Source organism: Malaya genurostris, chromosome 3, assembly GCF_030247185.1.
Source record: "Malaya genurostris strain Urasoe2022 chromosome 3, Malgen_1.1, whole genome shotgun sequence".
In the NCBI taxonomy this organism is placed as follows: Eukaryota; Metazoa; Arthropoda; class Insecta; order Diptera; family Culicidae; genus Malaya; species Malaya genurostris.
In genome coordinates this window covers 89,104,520-89,121,784 of record NC_080572.1, presented here as the reverse complement: position 1 = coordinate 89,121,784, position 17,265 = coordinate 89,104,520, and the positions used below count along the sequence as shown (strand labels likewise).

General features: G+C 39.8%; 4 protein-coding genes across 4 annotated transcripts in view; 3 read left to right on the top strand and 1 right to left on the bottom strand.

Moving 5' to 3' along the window:
• The window catches only part of LOC131439405 (protein stum), a 215,749-nt gene that overhangs the window by 30,513 nt on the left and 167,971 nt on the right, over window positions 1–17,265 (top strand). The window lies entirely within an intron of this gene.
• On the top strand, window positions 182–3,532 carry LOC131433868 (uncharacterized). Its single transcript, XM_058600475.1, has one exon. It carries the CDS (start codon window positions 182–184, stop codon window positions 3,530–3,532), a length of 3,351 nt encoding a protein of 1,116 aa, XP_058456458.1.
• On the top strand, window positions 3,588–5,423 carry LOC131433867 (uncharacterized). The gene has a single exon (XM_058600474.1). It carries the CDS (start codon window positions 3,588–3,590, stop codon window positions 5,421–5,423), a length of 1,836 nt encoding a protein of 611 aa, XP_058456457.1.
• Window positions 8,573–14,929, bottom strand: LOC131439404 (uncharacterized). Its single transcript, XM_058610366.1, has 2 exons — window positions 14,261–14,929; window positions 8,573–14,183 (listed from the first exon to the last, which is right to left on the bottom strand). The coding sequence occupies exon 2, from the start codon at window positions 14,157–14,159 to the stop codon at window positions 9,096–9,098; it is 5,064 nt and encodes a 1,687-aa protein (XP_058466349.1). The 5' UTR covers window positions 14,160–14,183; window positions 14,261–14,929; the 3' UTR covers window positions 8,573–9,095.

Sequence of the window (17,265 nt, the reverse complement as noted above, 5' to 3'; positions counted from 1 at the left end):
ATTGCAATTGAATAGTTTGGGTGTGCTTAGTGCAACAATGTCCAGTGAATTAGAGGATTTGAAACGGCAGGAGAGACAGATACAAAGCACCTTCAATGGTGCCAAACAGTTTTTCCAAAAATTTAAGGTGGAGAAGCATACAAGTCAGATAGAAAATCGTTTAGAGCTTCTGGAAACCGCGATGAAAAAATTCTACGTGGTTCGAAGAAAAATTGAGCTGTTAACTGACGAAGATGACGAGAAGGAAGCAAGCGATAGCAAGGAAACAGTTGAAGAACGTGCTGTTCGTTTGGAAACCCTCGCGGAAAGGCGAGAAATTGAACACTCTCAAATTATACAGAACGCCGAAGATCTCTTCTGTGAGCTGAAGTCGTTACTGCAAAGTTTGAAACCAGCTAACACACCTACACAAGTGCCCGCTGACGTTGCACCTACTCCAATATTACCTACTACCAACTCGGTATCAAGAGTCAAGCTTCCCGATATTCGTCTCCCTAGCTTTGGAGGCAAAACAAGTGACTGGGTCACATTTCGTGATATGTTTCAAAGTTTGATTCATCACAACGATCAATTGAATGCAATCGATAAATTTTCGTATCTTCGATCATCGTTGATCGGCGAAGCGTTGCAAGAGATTTCGTCAATAGAGATGTCGGTAGTTAACTATCCAATTGCTTGGGATTTGTTGAAGAGACGTTATGAAAACCGAAAACTGATAGTCAAGGCTCATCTGGATGCGTTATTTGCTGTTGAACCGATGAAACGTGAAAACTACGAGGCGTTGAGTCATCTTATAGGCGAATTCGACCGTAATTTGCAAATGTTGGAGAAAGTTGGAGAGGATTCGTCTCAATGGAGCACAATATTAGTTCACATGATCTGTTCGAGGCTAGATCAGGCTACGTTACGACACTGGGAGTCACACTATAGTTCGAAAGATGTTCCAACCTACGACGCCTTGATGTCATTTCTTCGAAATCAATGTTGCGTCCTTCAATCAATTGCTCCACCTAAATCGGTTCACAGTGAAACAAAGAAACCTAAGTTCACAGTGTCTCACACATCTGTACAGTCTTCCAATCGATGTCCGTTCTGCGTAGAAGCTCAACATTCTGCATTTAAGTGCCAGAAATTCATCAAATTGAAGGTGTCTGAGCGATTCGAGATGGTGAAACGTTATCGGTTGTGCTTGAATTGCTTATCTCCGACGCATCTTGTTCGGTTTTGCACGAAGGGATTCTGCCAACATTGCCATCAGAAACATCACACACTCTTACATTCTGGATCTGTCATCGGAGGAAAGTCGTCGTCGACAGCACCGCAAACCGATCCCTCCGTCCCACGTGCACAAAATCGGCAACAGACAGCGAACATTCAGCAAACACAAACACTAGCCCAGAACCATACCACACTCACTCAGAACACTGGATCATCTACAAGCTCATTACACGTCGCAAACGCAAATTCGCAACCGCAAACACACCCACCACCCACCACAGATCGTACTCCCAGTACAAACACTCTAGCTGCAAACACATATACACCACAACGTCAAGTTTTACTATCTACCGCTTTGATTCGCGTATCGGATTTCTACGGAAATGCACTGATAGCGAGAGCTCTTCTCGATTCTTGCTCAGAATATTGTTTCATTACTACAACGCTTTTCCAAACGCTGAAGTTACCAGAGACTGCCACTACCCTGTCCGTAGGAGGAATCGGTGGTTCTATAGTCAAATCTACAAAGAGCGTAGAAGCGACGATAGCTCCAAGATCGTTGGATATTTCATCGTATTCGGAAAACGTTCAACTTCACGTATTGCCGAAACTCACCTCGAAGCTGCCATTGCAGGCGGTCAACAGTCGGACTCTCGCCATTCCGGCAGGCGTCATTTTAGCAGATCCAACTTTTTGTGAACCTGGATCTATAGATCTCATAATCGGTGCTGAGTATTATTACGATCTACTGTTAAATGAAAGAATGAAGTTGTCAGAAAATGGACCCATCTTACAAAGAACCGTCTTTGGATGGGTTGTATCTGGACGTGTACCGGGTACAAATTTGGAGATTCCAAGAACCATTACACATACGTGTGCATCAATTGATCTTCGGGATCTCCTCGCTAAATTTTGGGAACTAGAGTCCTGCAATAATCGAAGCACTCATTCAGTCGAAGAAACGATGTGTGAAGAAATATTCGACAGAACAACTGTTCGTGACTCAGATGGAAGATTCATTGTCACACTTCCTAAGAAAAACTACGTTATTGATCAATTAGGTGACTCAAAATCCATCGCATTGAAACGATTCTTCGGTTTAGAAAAAAGACTTGCTGTAAATATCACATTGAAGAAGTTATATAGCGAATTTATCGAAGAATACTTATCCATGGGCCATATGCGAGAAATTTATGAGAATGGCGGTGAAATGCTTTCTTACTACATGCCTCATCATGCTGTAATCAAACCCCACAGCACTACGACGAAGCTACGTGTCGTCTTTGATGCATTTTGTCGATCGTCTACAGGAGTTTCCTTGAATGATGGATTGCTTGTGGGACCGGTAGTGCAACAGGATTTGTTGTCAATTACCTTGAGATTTCGTTCTCATAAATTTGCGTTAGTTGCTGATGTAGCAAAAATGTACCATATGGTAAAGGTAGCAGAGGAAGATCAGCCATTGCAACGCATTTTGTGGAGAAACGCACCAAACGAGCCAGTGAAGATCTACCAGCTGACTACAGTAACATATGGTACCGCATCTGCACCATATCTTGCGACCAAATGTCTTCAAAGGCTAGGTAGTGAAGGCACACAATCACATCCAACAGCAGCCAGAGTAGTAGCAAATGATTTTTATGTTGATGATCTGTTGACGGGTACAGACAGTATAGAAGAGGGAGTCATTCTCGCATCAGCGCTCATAGATCTAACGAATTCGGCTGGGTTCAACCTGCGAAAATGGAGTTCCAATAGTCAGGAGCTCCTCTCCTCTATTCCTTCAGAACTTAGAGATGATCGTGCCATACTAGAACTCGATTCGTCCGCATCTACTGTCAAAGCGCTTGGAATAATCTGGGAACCAGCAAATGATTGCTTTAGATTCGCCGTGCCACACTGGAATACAGAGTCAATTATCACCAAGCGACTAGTACTGTCAGACACAGCTCGAATTTTCGATCCCATTGGTCTCATCGGCCCAGTCATCGTTCAGGCCAAAATCTTCCTCCAGAAACTTTGGAAGCTGAAATCAGATTGGGATGAACCTTTGCCACTGGAACTGCAAAATTTTTGGATTCAGTACCGGTTGAATCTCTCAGCTCTCGAAACATTCTCTGTTCCCAGATGGATCGGCTTCTCTAGTAACTTGGTTTCTACGGAGCTTCACGGTTTCTGCGATGCTTCAGAGGCTGCGTATGGTGCTTGCTTATACCTTCGATGTGAAGCAATTGATGGATCAGTTAGCGTTCGTTTGATAATGTCCAAGTCTCGAGTAGCCCCATTAGAAGATCTTGCTGAGTCATCTGTATGAAAAGTTATGCAGTAGCTTCGAACCTCCAGGCAAGGTTTATTTTTGGACGGATTCCATGATAGTTAAGTGCTGGCTTTCATCGTTGCCATGCCGTTGGCAATCTTTCGTTGCTAACCGTGTATCTGAGATACAACATATCACCAAAAAGGGAGTTTGGAATCACATTGCCGGTGCAGATAATCCAGCAGATATTATATCGCGGGGTTCGACACCCGCTCAGTTGCAATACCAACCACGTTGGTTTGAAGGTCCACTCTGGATGCGCCAGCAACATTCAACCTGGCCAAAGTCAGCGGACGTAATGTCTCCACCAAACAGTCCACTGTTAGAAGAAAAACCTACCGCATCGCTTCCTGTTCACACAAAACCTCTGAATAACTTGTTTTTGCGTAAATCTTCGTTTCCTGATCTTGTTCGAATGGTAGCATGGATACGCCGCTTCATACATAATGCGATGCCTAACAACCGCACTAGAAAACGGTTAAATTATTTATCTTCTGTGGAATACGACGAAGCAGTGATAGTTTTGGTTCGAATTGCACAACATGAGAGTTTTGCGGAAGAAATAGCATCTTTGTCTAAGGGAGAACCTGTAAAGGCATCATCCAAATTATCAGCACTGAATCCTCGTCTGGTTAATGGGATTATTCAAGTTGGTGGACGATTATCTCATGCACCAGTGTCCGAAAGTCGTAAACACCCTATGATCATTCACCATCAACACCCTTTGACGAAGTCTATTATGCAGTATTATCATCGCAAGCTATTCCACGCCGGTCAGCAACTACTCATAGCTGCCGTTAGAGAGAGGTTTTGGCCAACTCGTATTCGGGGTCTAGCACGTTGGACAATTTATCGATGTGTTCAATGTTTTCGTAACAAACCCAAAGTACACGAGCAGTTGATGGCTGATTTGCCATCCGTTCGCGTTACTCCTGCAGCAGTGTTCAGTAAGGTCGGTATCGATTTTTGTGGACCGTTTTACATTCGTTATCCAGTTCGACGAAGCTTAGTGGTGAAGTCCTTTGTGTGCATTTTTGTCTGCTTAACAACTAAAGCAGTTCATTTAGAAGTGGTTTCAGATCTGTCAACGCAAGCATTTCTAGCTGCATTCAAACGTTTTGTAGCAATCCGTGGAAAACCACGGCTAGTCATGTGTGATAATGCCACAAACTTCGTTGGAGCAAACCGAGAGCTAGAAGAACTACGTATGCAGCTGTGCAACCAGCAGTTTCAACATACGATGATAAAGTCTTCAGAAGAAGAAGGCATTGCATTCAAATTCATTCCACCGCGCTCTCCGAATTTCGGTGGTTTATGGGAGGCGGCGGTCAAGTCCTTCAAAAATCACTTCCGCAAGACTATAGGTGCCAGAACACTAACATACGACGAACTAAATACCACAGTTCAGCAAGTTGCTGCCATTCTCAACTCACGCCCATTAACACCTATGAGCAATGATCCTTACGATTACTCTGCATTGACACCCGGACATTTCCTGGTTGGAAGGCCGCTGACAGCAGTTCCTGAACCAGATTTACAAGCAATTCCCGAGAATCGTCCATCACTTTGGCACCGTACACAAAGTTTCGTTCAGCAGCTATGGCGGAAATGGAAAACGCAGTACCTATCGGATCTTCACAACAGAACGAAATGGACACGGCAGCGTAACAATATTGCTGTTGGCACTATGGTTCTAATTAAAGAGGACAACCTACCTCCCCAAAAGTGGCAATTAGGACGCATAGCAGAAGTTTTCATCAGTGCAGATGACAACATTCGGGTTGTATCTGTGCGAACCAAAGATGGCGTCTACAAAAGGAGCATATCTAAGATTTGCATCCTTCCTATCAGGGACAACGACGAGAAGTCCCACTTGAAGGCAAGCTAAAGTCCTTCCAACGGCAGTGCTTCGGCACCGCGGAGGACTCCTATTGGGGGTCCTCCGCATTCCAGTTAAGTATTTTTTCAACAATATTTTTCAAAAATCTCATAGAATGTTCATCCTCCTTAGCCATTCAGTCATCTCTGTCCCAACTATGGGACAGACATCGTTTAGAAGTCAATAGTTCATCCATCGTCACCATTCCACTCCGTCAATCGCCTTTGTAAAATTATTCTTGTGATGTAAAGCATGGTCCACGCATGGTTTTGGGACATTGATTCGTATTTTGCATCGGTTAAGAAAGTTTATTCTGATCACAGCAAGGCTGCTAGCACACCAAATTTCTCTAGCCGAGTAATGGGCCCGTTTCTCGGTTTTGCTGCCAGTGCCACTCAAGGCCATCATAAGGATTGATCACCCGGTTGAAGGTCAAGGCCAATGCAGAATTAGAACTGTAGCAGTCTCACGCAGCACGTGATCGTCGTCTTCATTGGTTGTATCACCCGACTAATGTATGTAGTGGTCATCATCATCGTCGGTGCTCAGTGCACCCGCGGAGGCCAGGAGGCCTCCGCTTCAGGCAAGTTCTTATAATGCTCATCATTTCGGTTTAAAAAGCACCCTATGTTCTGTTCCAGAGAAACTACATCAATTGAAGGAAGATAAGCACAATTCGAATACGGTTACAAACACCCTGTCAGCGTAGTCCAGTCATGACGTCATCCGAAAATAGCAATATCGAAATCAACACGAAACTTCATCTCATCACTCACCCAGGAACAACATCCATGCACAACTGAACATACAGTCCATCAATTCCAGTGAATCACAGTCACAAACGGTCAACCAGATGCTGTCATTCATCATACAAAAGATAGAATATGAGTTATTAATTGAATTTGCAATCATGATACATATTACGTAGAATAATGCTAGTTTAGGATAGCAGTTAAAACAAAATTATATTAGATAAATTTGAAATCCAAGCGATTTCAAGGCGGGCGGCATGTTAACGCTCTGATAAAGCCTTCCGTCTGGCAACACAAAATGTGATCCACAACCCGAAGATCACTCGGTCTCGTTCACTCTTAATTAAATAATACATTCGTTTCATTGCACTGATAACCAGGTAGTACTAGGCAAGATCGACTACCTTTCGGGATCGTTCGTTATCGATATATTCACCACTGGTACTATTCTATCGCATTCAATACGAGGCCAATATCAGTTTTCATTAGCTACTGCACGTGTCATCACTGAACAAAGCTTTTAGAATAAATTAGTGAACTCTCAATTATAGTTGGTTGAGCTTGAAATTCGAAGTCAGTTTTTTAGATTGATCTAGTGTCATCAAGGTTTTCGCCAACGGTCTCAGTAAGCGAACTAACAATAACAATAATAATAATAATAATAATAATAATAAAAATAAAAATAATAATAATAATAATAACAATAATAGAAAATAATAATAATACTACATGTTTTATGCTGCTGATTCATGCTGTTTAGCTTGACTTACATATGCAGAAGTAACAGAAACGCAGGTTCGTTTCGTTTGTTAGATTTCGTTTAATTGGTTTAATCGAAATAGAGCATGATATTGTACGTATAGGTTTAACTACGTTCAAAACTGTTCCAATTTGTAGGTCATATTTGTTGGTAGCAAACGAACCAACTTCGGCTATCCTGTTTATCTGAATCCAGTTTCGGAAGAATCGGAATTAGTGATTAAAAACTGCAAAAAGGATCTCCCTCACTTTTCTTGGAGATGGCCAAATCGATATTCACAAACTTATAGGTTCAAAAGAAAAGTCTTACAGTTTCATGCGGAATTCCTTAATTTGTTGTGGATACTACTATCGGTTCCGGAACTACAGGGTAAACAGGATTTATAGAGTTTGTGAGATTAGGTCCGAGCAAATTTTCCCATTTCTATTCAAATTTTCCTATTTCTATTCAATAATGTAATGAGTAATATGAGAAAGGCATCATTACACCACTAGGTGGATAAAAATAGGTTTTTGTGATGTAAAATTCAAAAAAATCGTTCGGTAAAATAACTGAGAATTTCTAACAATAAATTAATTTTCGATTTCACGAAAAATCGGAAATTGTTTTTAGAAAGTTCGATTGGTTACCTACATTTAGAAACATTTGATTTTTGAAGCAAACCAATCAGATACCCAATTTTCGACTTCTTCATAGGGATCGAAGTGTTGCTCAGCCGATGCGTGGCTCATCGGTGAAATCAAATGATAATCGGAAGGGGCCAAGTCTGTTCAATACGGCTAGTTGGGTAGCAACTCCCAGCGAAGAGTTTCGATTGTATCCCTATTCGGTTTTGCTTTGTGTTCTTGCGTGACAAAATTATTTTGCCGTGTCTTCTGGTCCATTATGGTCGTTTTTAAATCAATTCATGGTTTAAATTGATTATTCGTTGTCTGGAACGATTTCTATCAATAGTTTCACCAGGTTTTAGTAACTCATCATACACCACACCTTTTTGATTTCACAAAACTTAGGGCATTGACTTTTTGCCAAATCGATTTGGTATTGCAGTCGATATTGATTAGTGTCCAAGATTATTCCATTATTTTTCCGTTTAGTTTCACATGCGTTTTTTCGATTTTCCATCTGTCTTTCATTCAACTCATGTGACATCCATTTTCCACACTTTCGGATTTCGTCCATAGCTTCTGAACGGTCGGGAATCGTTTGAAATTTGACGTTGCTGCCATACGCTCATGACTAGAAATATCATCTTCATCTAATAATGCTTAAAATCGGCGTCTTTAAACTATTTTGATGGTCTTCCACGTTCTTAATTCTTCAAATCAAAGTCATTATCTCTGAACCGCTTAAAGTCAGGTTCCTCTTATTGTTTAAGCAATATTGCGAAATTATACTTTTTGCAGATAAAAGTACATATATTAATATTATATATATATATATATATATATATATATATATATATATATATATATATATATATATATATATATATATATATATATATATATATATATATATATATATATATATATATATATATATTAATAATATTAATAATAAAATTTGAAATTTCTAACAGGATGAAAAAATATGGTATTGTTTGTTCAATGACTTGATGTACTTTATTAAGTATGATGGTCCAATATCATCCAAACCAAACAATATAAAATATCTATATCCTGGTATGTAAACAAAAATAATATAGCAAAGATATTACCAAGGCAACTTTGATTAATGTTGCCAGTTGTAATCATGTTCGCTACTTTGCCATAGCTGACTAGAGGAATGGACTGATGAAAATTATGATTCGGTGTACCACATAATAAAAATACGTTTGTGGCATAGGACAATTATGCTTTGTTCTTTGTTGTTTGTCACCTCACCAGATATATATAAATGCTTTCTCACTCGTACCCTCTCATTCTGCTACTACCGTTGAAGGCTGCAGGCTTGTGGCCTCTCACCATTTAACGACCAAACAGTTAACACAATTGATAACAATTGACATTTATTTCTCTAATCTAAATCTCTAGTTAACTATAAATGCTAAATCTAAATGCTCTAGTTAACTATAATCTGTCACAAACCAAAAGTTTTTCCTGCTGTTCAGAAGCACAATATCATACACTGATTATTCACCTTCTATCACATCTTCAACGATATACATTACTCATACAATAACTGGATAGCACATTCGTAATCTTCCGTTTGCTCCTTCCGTTCGATTAGTAATTGCTCGACCGTAGGAGCTTTCTCGGCAATAGCCAACTGTAAAGGTGTCTGCTGTTTGTGGTCGCGAGCATCCAAACATGCTCCCGAGTCAATCAGTTTGGCAACCAATATTGGACAGTTCACTATAACAGCCATGTGTAGAGCTGTACGTCCCATTTCATCCGTTGAATTTAGCATTTCGGCAGCCTGTTTGTGTTCTAGGAATATTTCGATTGCCTTTCCAGCCTTTTTGGTAACGGCGTAATGAAGAGGGATTCGGCCATTGAAATCCTTTGACAGGACTGATGAACCGCTTCCAATAAGAATGGCCAAACACTTGCGATTGTCAAAGAGTGCGGCCAAATGTAGAGCAGTGCGTCCTAAATGGTCGTACTCATTAGGATCAGCTCCTTTCTCTAGCAGCAGTTTAACACATTCCGTAGTTTCTGTATATTCAGTTAAGATGGCCGCATGTAGGGATAGCTTACCGATGGTAGCTCCGTTATCGAGTAAAACTCGCGCTGCTTGTGGATGATTACATCGTATGGCTATGTCTAGTGCAGACTCTTTATGCAGATTAAGTTTGTTAACATCTTGTTTTTCATCTATCAGGAATTGTAACAGTTCAATACTACCGGATCTGGCTGCCAAATGTAACGGATCTTGAATATCGTTTAGGTTTGAAATGGTATGTGCAATTCCTTTGGCCACAGTGAGAAATCCAGCATGTATAGCTAGATGAAATGAACATTGCAAGGGTCTATTATCGTTGTCGATAGCTTGCCTTATACTGTTAAGGTTCCCTTTATCCAAAAATATTTGAGCGCATTGATCGGAATACAAGATAATTTCAAACATTGAAATATTTCCTATTCCGGCTGAATTTTTCAGCAGAAGTTCAACAATCTTGGCGTTATCATGTTTGAAAGCTATATCGAGTGGAGTGACACCAGTTTTATCTGTAGTATTAACGTCTATATTTTTGTTCAGCAAAATTTCAACACATTCAGCACAACCTGCCAGAACAGCAGCATGCAGGGGTAACTCGAATCCTTCTAGATTTTTCTGCACGGAAAGAATCGCTTCGGCCGCTTTAAATGATCCACAGTTTAAAGCAATTTGGTAGGTGCTTAATCCGGACTTCCTATCTACTATACAGCAATCAATATCTGCCTGATGCATCACGCGAATAACGTCAGCGTGATCACGTCGAACAGCCCAGAGTAATGTTGGGATGCAGTTCGCTCGATCGTTGATAACTTTGTACTCTACCAGTGCGGCAACTAATTCTGGAGGTTTGGATGGAATCAACTGCCCAAGAAACATGATCCAATTTTTGGCCTTAACGGCATCTAGCCCTACTTTTTTGGCAATCAAAAGTTTTACGATACTGGTGTGACCTTTCATCGCTGCGATATGCAGGCAATTCCAACCACCAGTTTTAGGACGATTCACCGAAGAGGAATGCTTCATTAATTCTTCGACTATTTCAATGTTCCCAGCATGAGATGCGAGATGCAACGGCGTTTGCTGTTGAGTGTCGGTGGCGTCAACGCAAGCTCCTCGTTCGATCAACAGTTTTACTACAGCATAATGACTTTTTTGGGCAGCAAAATGCAATGCCGTTCGATTGAAATTGTCCCCCGTATTGACGTTAGCTTTGTGGTCGATCAGTAGGGAACAGATGGCAGTGTTGCCATGAGCGGCAGCGTAGTGTAGTGCGTATTTTTTTCGCGGTGTCTGAAACGTAGCAATCGATGGATCTTGTTCAATGAGCCGTTTGGCCAGTTCCTCAAAGTTTTCCTCGCATACCCACAGCAATGGATAAGGACGCATACACCAAAGCATTTTCTCTAGTTTATTGAGGAATTTCTCACTCGATTTTGCATACATAAAGAAGAACTTACGAACGATGGGATAGTCTATGAGCACTGTCTGGAACAAGTCATAAATATCTTTTATGTAACGCTTTCTAGATGAGTGCCTTTTCTCTTTGTTCTTAACAAAATTCTGTTCTATATTTTCTAAGCTCATGCAAAACAGACACTCATACAAACACTTGGCAGCGAAGAACTCAGCTATCGAGGAATGGAAGAAATGTGGAACTCCATTTGAATATTTGGGTACAATGAAAGAGTCTAGCAAATGATCTGCTTGCTCCTCGAGTGATGAGAGTTTCCGCTTGTTGCGTACAATCAAACTTAACTTTTGTTTGTCAACTAAACTTATGAGTCCAAGATAATTGTGAAGCTCAACAAATCCTCCATATAAAGCATTTCGTTGATCCAACATACGAATTGTGTGGTAATTTTTCTCGTCCAGATTCTGTTTTTCCACGTTCTGCCGTCTGAATGAATGGTACGCAAACATTTCGAACAGGTCCCTAATATTCAACGTTTCTAGATCAATATTCTGCAAAAGAGTACTTCCATTTGTTTGACGATGTTCATTCACTGATGGTTTATAAATTTCGGCTAGCATGTTGATCATCAAGGGAACACCCACAAAGTTGCTGGCGATCTCCATCGATTTACTGTGAATTTTTTCAATCAGACGTTTTACAAACTTGTTTATCGGATCGGAAATACGGCTGGTTTTGCCGGGAGAAACAAGCAGACTTTTCAAAAGAACTTTCTGATCGCTTTTACTGATAGGTTCTAAACGAAATGCTTTTACGTCCATGGCTTGTTCCAATGCATCCTGTTGGTGATCTCGTGTATTGACAAAAATGCGTGCTTTTCCGAGTATCCCAAATAATGAACTAGCTCGTTCCATCATTTCCGACGGTAGCTCGTCATAGCCGTCGAAAAAAATATAAACACGGTCTGGCAATGTCTGCAACCATTTCGAAAAGAGCGTTTGTTCGAATTTTGAGTTGATTGGTAGTATATTGTTGAGAAAATCAATTGCATCTTCTAAATTTGCTAGCTTTTTGAGAGCCTCCAGTTTCTTCCCGCAATCTGATAGCTTTACGTACAGTACCCAATTGGTGGGATATAATTTCTTCGCATCCTGGGCTAACTTCATCCAGAGGGTCGTTTTCCCCATTCCTGGGGTCGATGACAGTAAGGTTCTGTTGTACCGCTGAGCATGATCAAGGAATTCCTTTTCACTATAACTTTTTGTTTGGTTCTCATCATTGCTTGTTGGGTCGTCGGAATCAGTATCATAATCATCCTGGCCGTTAGCAGAGTCTTCCGATTCATCACGACTAGTTGTTCGTTCAATATAGCATTTTAGGTGAAGCTCGGGTAGGGCAGTACCGATTTCAATTGACTTATCTTGTATTAACATTTCGAGGATTTCATCATTCACGAGTGCACAAAGATGTTCAGACAGTGATAGTTTATTCAGAGTAAGTTCAAAGCCTTGGAATAACAGTGATCTTTGTAGGAGCATCTCTTGACTAGTTTGGCTCAGAACGTTCATGTTAGTCAATGAATCATTAATCGTCGAATAAAATGGCCGATGTTTGAAGAAATTTGTGGCGCGTTCCTCAGTGGATGTGATGAAAATAAGTTTGACTCGATTACTAGCCAACATTGACCCGAGCAGCTCAGATGAGTGCTTGAAACTTGGACAGTTATCTTCCAGTATAATGAAAACATCCGAAATAGAGTTACGAATGAAGCTGTACAATTCTCCACAAATGGTAGGCAGCTGCAAGTCAGTGAGGGAAAAATAATAGAAGTACTGATTTTGTAAAATTCGATATACTTTAAGACAGGTTAACAGCCTTTGATCAGTACTTGTAAATATAACCACTGGAAAACTACAAAAAATCAGACTTTCTATCGGACTGCAGTCTCTGAATTCGATGAGAAAATTTTCCATTTTGCCTTTGAAAATTCTTGTCTGGGTTTCTAACTTAGACTCTGCAATAATACGCAGAACTTCCTGAGATAGTTTAGTCCATTCATTATTGGTCATGAATTTACACATTGTGCTCTTGCAGTCCAACCAATCGTAAACCATTTTACGTAGGTTCGCGTACATCAGTTGAGTGTACCATTCATTTGAAGCAAGATCCTGTCTCGACGACTGATCTTGGAATTGCTTTTTTATTACAATCTCTAGATCATCATTGTTAGGTTGTTCGATGGCAATTGTTAGATTCTGAAGGAAATGTTCGACTTCTGCTTTTGTTATAAAACGCGGAAGTGTGTTTATAGAATCGTTCTTAGATTTTAGAACGTTGATTAGTTGCACGTTCCTACTAGTCAAAGTGTTCCACTGCTCCAGTGTTTTATTTTCTTCCGACAAAAGCTCACGTAAGCGCCGTTCTGGTGGATTCAGTCTTTTCTTTTTAATGAACCTAGGAGCTAATCTAACCACATCTTTATCGGCTACCAGTACGTTATTATTCAATGCTCCTCTGTATTTTTCAAACATATGGATTTCAAATTCATGTCTTCCATTTAGGAATGCATCTCTCATCACTTGCAGCAGGTCGTTGAAATCTTTGTTTTTATAATCCATCAACTTCGTTACGTATTTGTCTATTGGTTTTATTTTCAGAAATCGTCCTTTATCCCCTAGTAATTTCAGAGCACCCTTGGCTTGAACATCAACATCGGTGAACCAATGTGTAATTTCTTTGTTTAATCCTGCATTTGTATTTATCACAAAATCATGATTGCTACCATCGAACTCGCCGCTGTCCATGATGTCCCAAAATGACACCAAATATTTGTACATCGAGAAGTCTCCCTTGCTCCTGTCTTGCACAGGGAAAAAATGGTTCTCGTTAAGTTCCGAATGCTTCGGTGAGATCTTGTGCTTGACTTGAACAAACAACCAATTCTGAGTGGCAGTCTGTTGATCATTGTTCCATACCAGAACGACGTCGTCGAATTTTCCTGCATCTTTCCATTCGGTCGCCAAACGAAAATTGGCAAACGAATTATTCCCGGCAATCCGTGCATAAAGCATCATGAGCACGTGTATTTGAAAAGAGTCGCCATGGCGAGCTCCTCCTACTGTTCCTACCTTCTTATATTCTTTGTTGCTTTTGGCCATTTTTAGAACAGCATCCGGATGAAACTAAAACGAGAACATTCACTTTAAGTACATAAACATAACGAATCGATATGACATTCCGTAGTTCACGAATGACTCACTCAGGGTGTGCTTATATGTACATCAGCTGCTACCGATTCTTCCGTTGGGATTGAAACTGAAAAGGCTGTGCTCTGGGCGAGTATTTTGTGAGCAGTAGCCTAAAGAATTTAATTTTTCGCTTAGTCTACTGCGCAATTCTGCAAGCTTTTTTTCCGAGAAACCTGTCTCTGTTGATTGCCAATGTTGCAAATAATGAAGCACTCGATATCAGTTCAAAATCCAAATAAATAAAATCACAATTGAACAGAAATACCCGCCTCTACTCGCCAAAAGGGGAACTGATAATGCGAATGATGAAAAAGTGTTGAGCTGTTCATGCAGACAGACCGGTTTGTTTTTGGTAGTATTGATGTGGTAAATGATGTAAACAAAACGGATACAGACAGTCACGTACCCATAGGAGAGGGGAGGGGGGGGGGTCTGGCTTTACCCGAAACCAAAAACATATAATTATTTAGAATGTCTCAGACATGTGTTACAGAAATAACAAGACAGTCAACGTAAAAAGCACACCGAGAATTAGGTACATAAGCAATCTTCAGTAACATTATTTTTTAATCTTTGGGCCCCTCCCGAAATGAAATTTTGTGTACGGGCCTGGATACAGAACTTTATTACTGGTCAAAATCGAAATAAACTATCGGTATATCTGAACATGTATTGCGAATTCGAAGTTCACTTGGTGACTATCGAGTGTTGCCTGCCAATTTACTTGGTGATTCTCACTCACGATGAACCGATGGCGAAACAGCTGTTTTGATTGTGTCTGTAATTTTTTCACTAAATCAAGTACAGTGAGGTCTCGTACAACGCGGATTCGGTTTTCCGGTATTCGTTGTTGCCGGATTCGTTATTGCCGGATAACCGCGATAAACGCCGCGAACAACGCCAGAGCATATGAGATTTCGACTCATTGGGGCTGTGAACGGTTTTCTCGCTTCGGTAGACAGATTGAGCCAGTAAATACTTAGACCAACAATTTAGTGTAGTTTTACAGACAATTAGTTGAGAACTGCTACGCCAGGGGCGATTTGAAAAATGCATGATATAAATCATTCGCATAACACAGACAAAACGATTTGAACTTCACGTAACTCGCAAATTATGGTATTTTGAAGAAAGCGAGAATTCAAAGTTTGTCGAACAGCAAATGTTTTAACACGGAATCACTCCATCAGATGTAGTTAGTATGCTTGACTACACATTTTAGTTTTCATAATTATGCTCTTATCAAAAAACTTAACGATATAGAGCGTTTTTTTTCTGTTGGAAAGTTGTTAGGAATGTCAGGGTTTACATTATGAAAACCATGGTAGTTAGGAACTTGTCCACCGAATGGCGCTAGAGGGGTAACAATTTGACAATAGGAAGTAGATAATGTGATATCTCTAAACCCTGATGATATAGAATGTTGGTGTTTTCGAAAAGAATGTTCCGGAGCTCAAAACAGATCAAATAGTGTAAACAATATCTGAAAATTCTCCAATTGGTGGCGCTAGCGTGCAGTTCAAGGTTGGAAATTATTGTTGACTCATTCCGATGGTTTCTTCGAGAAGTTGTTTAAGGGTTTCAATACCTATTAAATTGACTGAGATTGACTAAACAGTTCGTATTGTATCTACGAGGTAGTCTTCAGTAACTGAAAATCAGAATTGTTTACGAGAGTGATGTTATTGATCAGTTTTTCAAGAAGTTGGTGAAGGATTGACAAATTGAAAACTGTTTTTCTAGAAGGCGTTAGTAAGCTACTAGAGTATTTAGATGAATAAACTATCGACATCTGAAATCTGAGGAACTTGAGAGATTGAAACTTGAGCTTTACACTAAAGTTTTGATTATTTGTATTGCTAGATATAATGATAAGTACATAAGAATGAATATTTTTGTTTTTTTTATCAATTTTATTTTATAACGACCGCCAATTCATCAAAATTTCTTGAGAACACTTATAAATTGAGTATATTTGGCGAATGATCATGAACGGTTCAAGTCGCTAATAACACGAAACAAACAAACAGTATAGTATAGAACCGTACTGTCTTCGGAGAGTTTTTGTGTGTTTGTGGAGACTACAAGTTAAATTTAAATTCAAGTTAGTTGACAACTGTCTCACCAGAACCGCATCGAAAAAAGTGTGAACAAAAATTTATTGCATGGTATAAGTTGGATTACGCGTAAAGATTTTGATTATTTGGAAAGGTGATGGTTCTGAACCAGTTTCTGTGCAAAACATAAATTAATGCGTAAAACGTAAATTTAAAACTAATCACTCTACCAGCTGCAGTTTGTGTACCGTGATGTTTACAGTATCTACCAGAATACTCGCATAGCATATGCGCTAGTGCTCAATACAACGTATATTACGACATATCTTGAATGTGTGATAGCTTAGGAGCTACCCAAACTTCCATTTACGTAATAATCGGGACTACGTAAATCGAATTATGACGGAAAAAAAGTTTACGTTATTTGGAATTTTCAACATAAAAAAGTTTTACTTATGTATATGTATTATCAGATATGTATAATATATTGGATAGTTATCGAACGAAAATTATGAGTATTTACAGGAAAAGGATGTTCTAAGCAGCATCAATTTCCAAGATTGCGACTTCCGGTTTATTGATATTCCTTGAAAACCCTTACAATATGGGTATTTTCGATACGGGTTTGATGAGCAGATGTCGGAAAATGATGTTTGAGGTGGTTCTGAATCCCAAGACGGCGTCTTCCGGTTTATTGATATTCCTAGAAAACCCTTACAATATGGGTATTTTTGCAACGGATTTGATGAGTAGATGTCGGAAAACGATGTTTGAGGTGGGTCTGAATTCCAAGATGGCGACTTCCGGTTTATTGATATTCATAGAAAACCCTTACAATATATCGATACGGGTTTGATGAGCAGATGTCGGAAAATGATGTTTGAGGTGGTTCTGAATTCCAAGATGGCGACTTCCGGTTTATTGATATTCCTTGAAAACCCTTACAATATGGGTATTTT

Bases quoted from the DNA above. Each gene is read 5' to 3' on its own strand.
- LOC131433868 (XM_058600475.1), top strand. From the start codon at position 182: ATGAAAAAATTCTACGTGGTTCGAAGAAAAATTGAGCTGTTAACTGAC.
- LOC131433867 (XM_058600474.1), top strand. From the start codon at position 3,588: ATGATAGTTAAGTGCTGGCTTTCATCGTTGCCATGCCGTTGGCAATCT.
- LOC131439404 (XM_058610366.1), bottom strand. From the start codon at position 14,159: ATGGCCAAAAGCAACAAAGAATATAAGAAGGTAGGAACAGTAGGAGGA.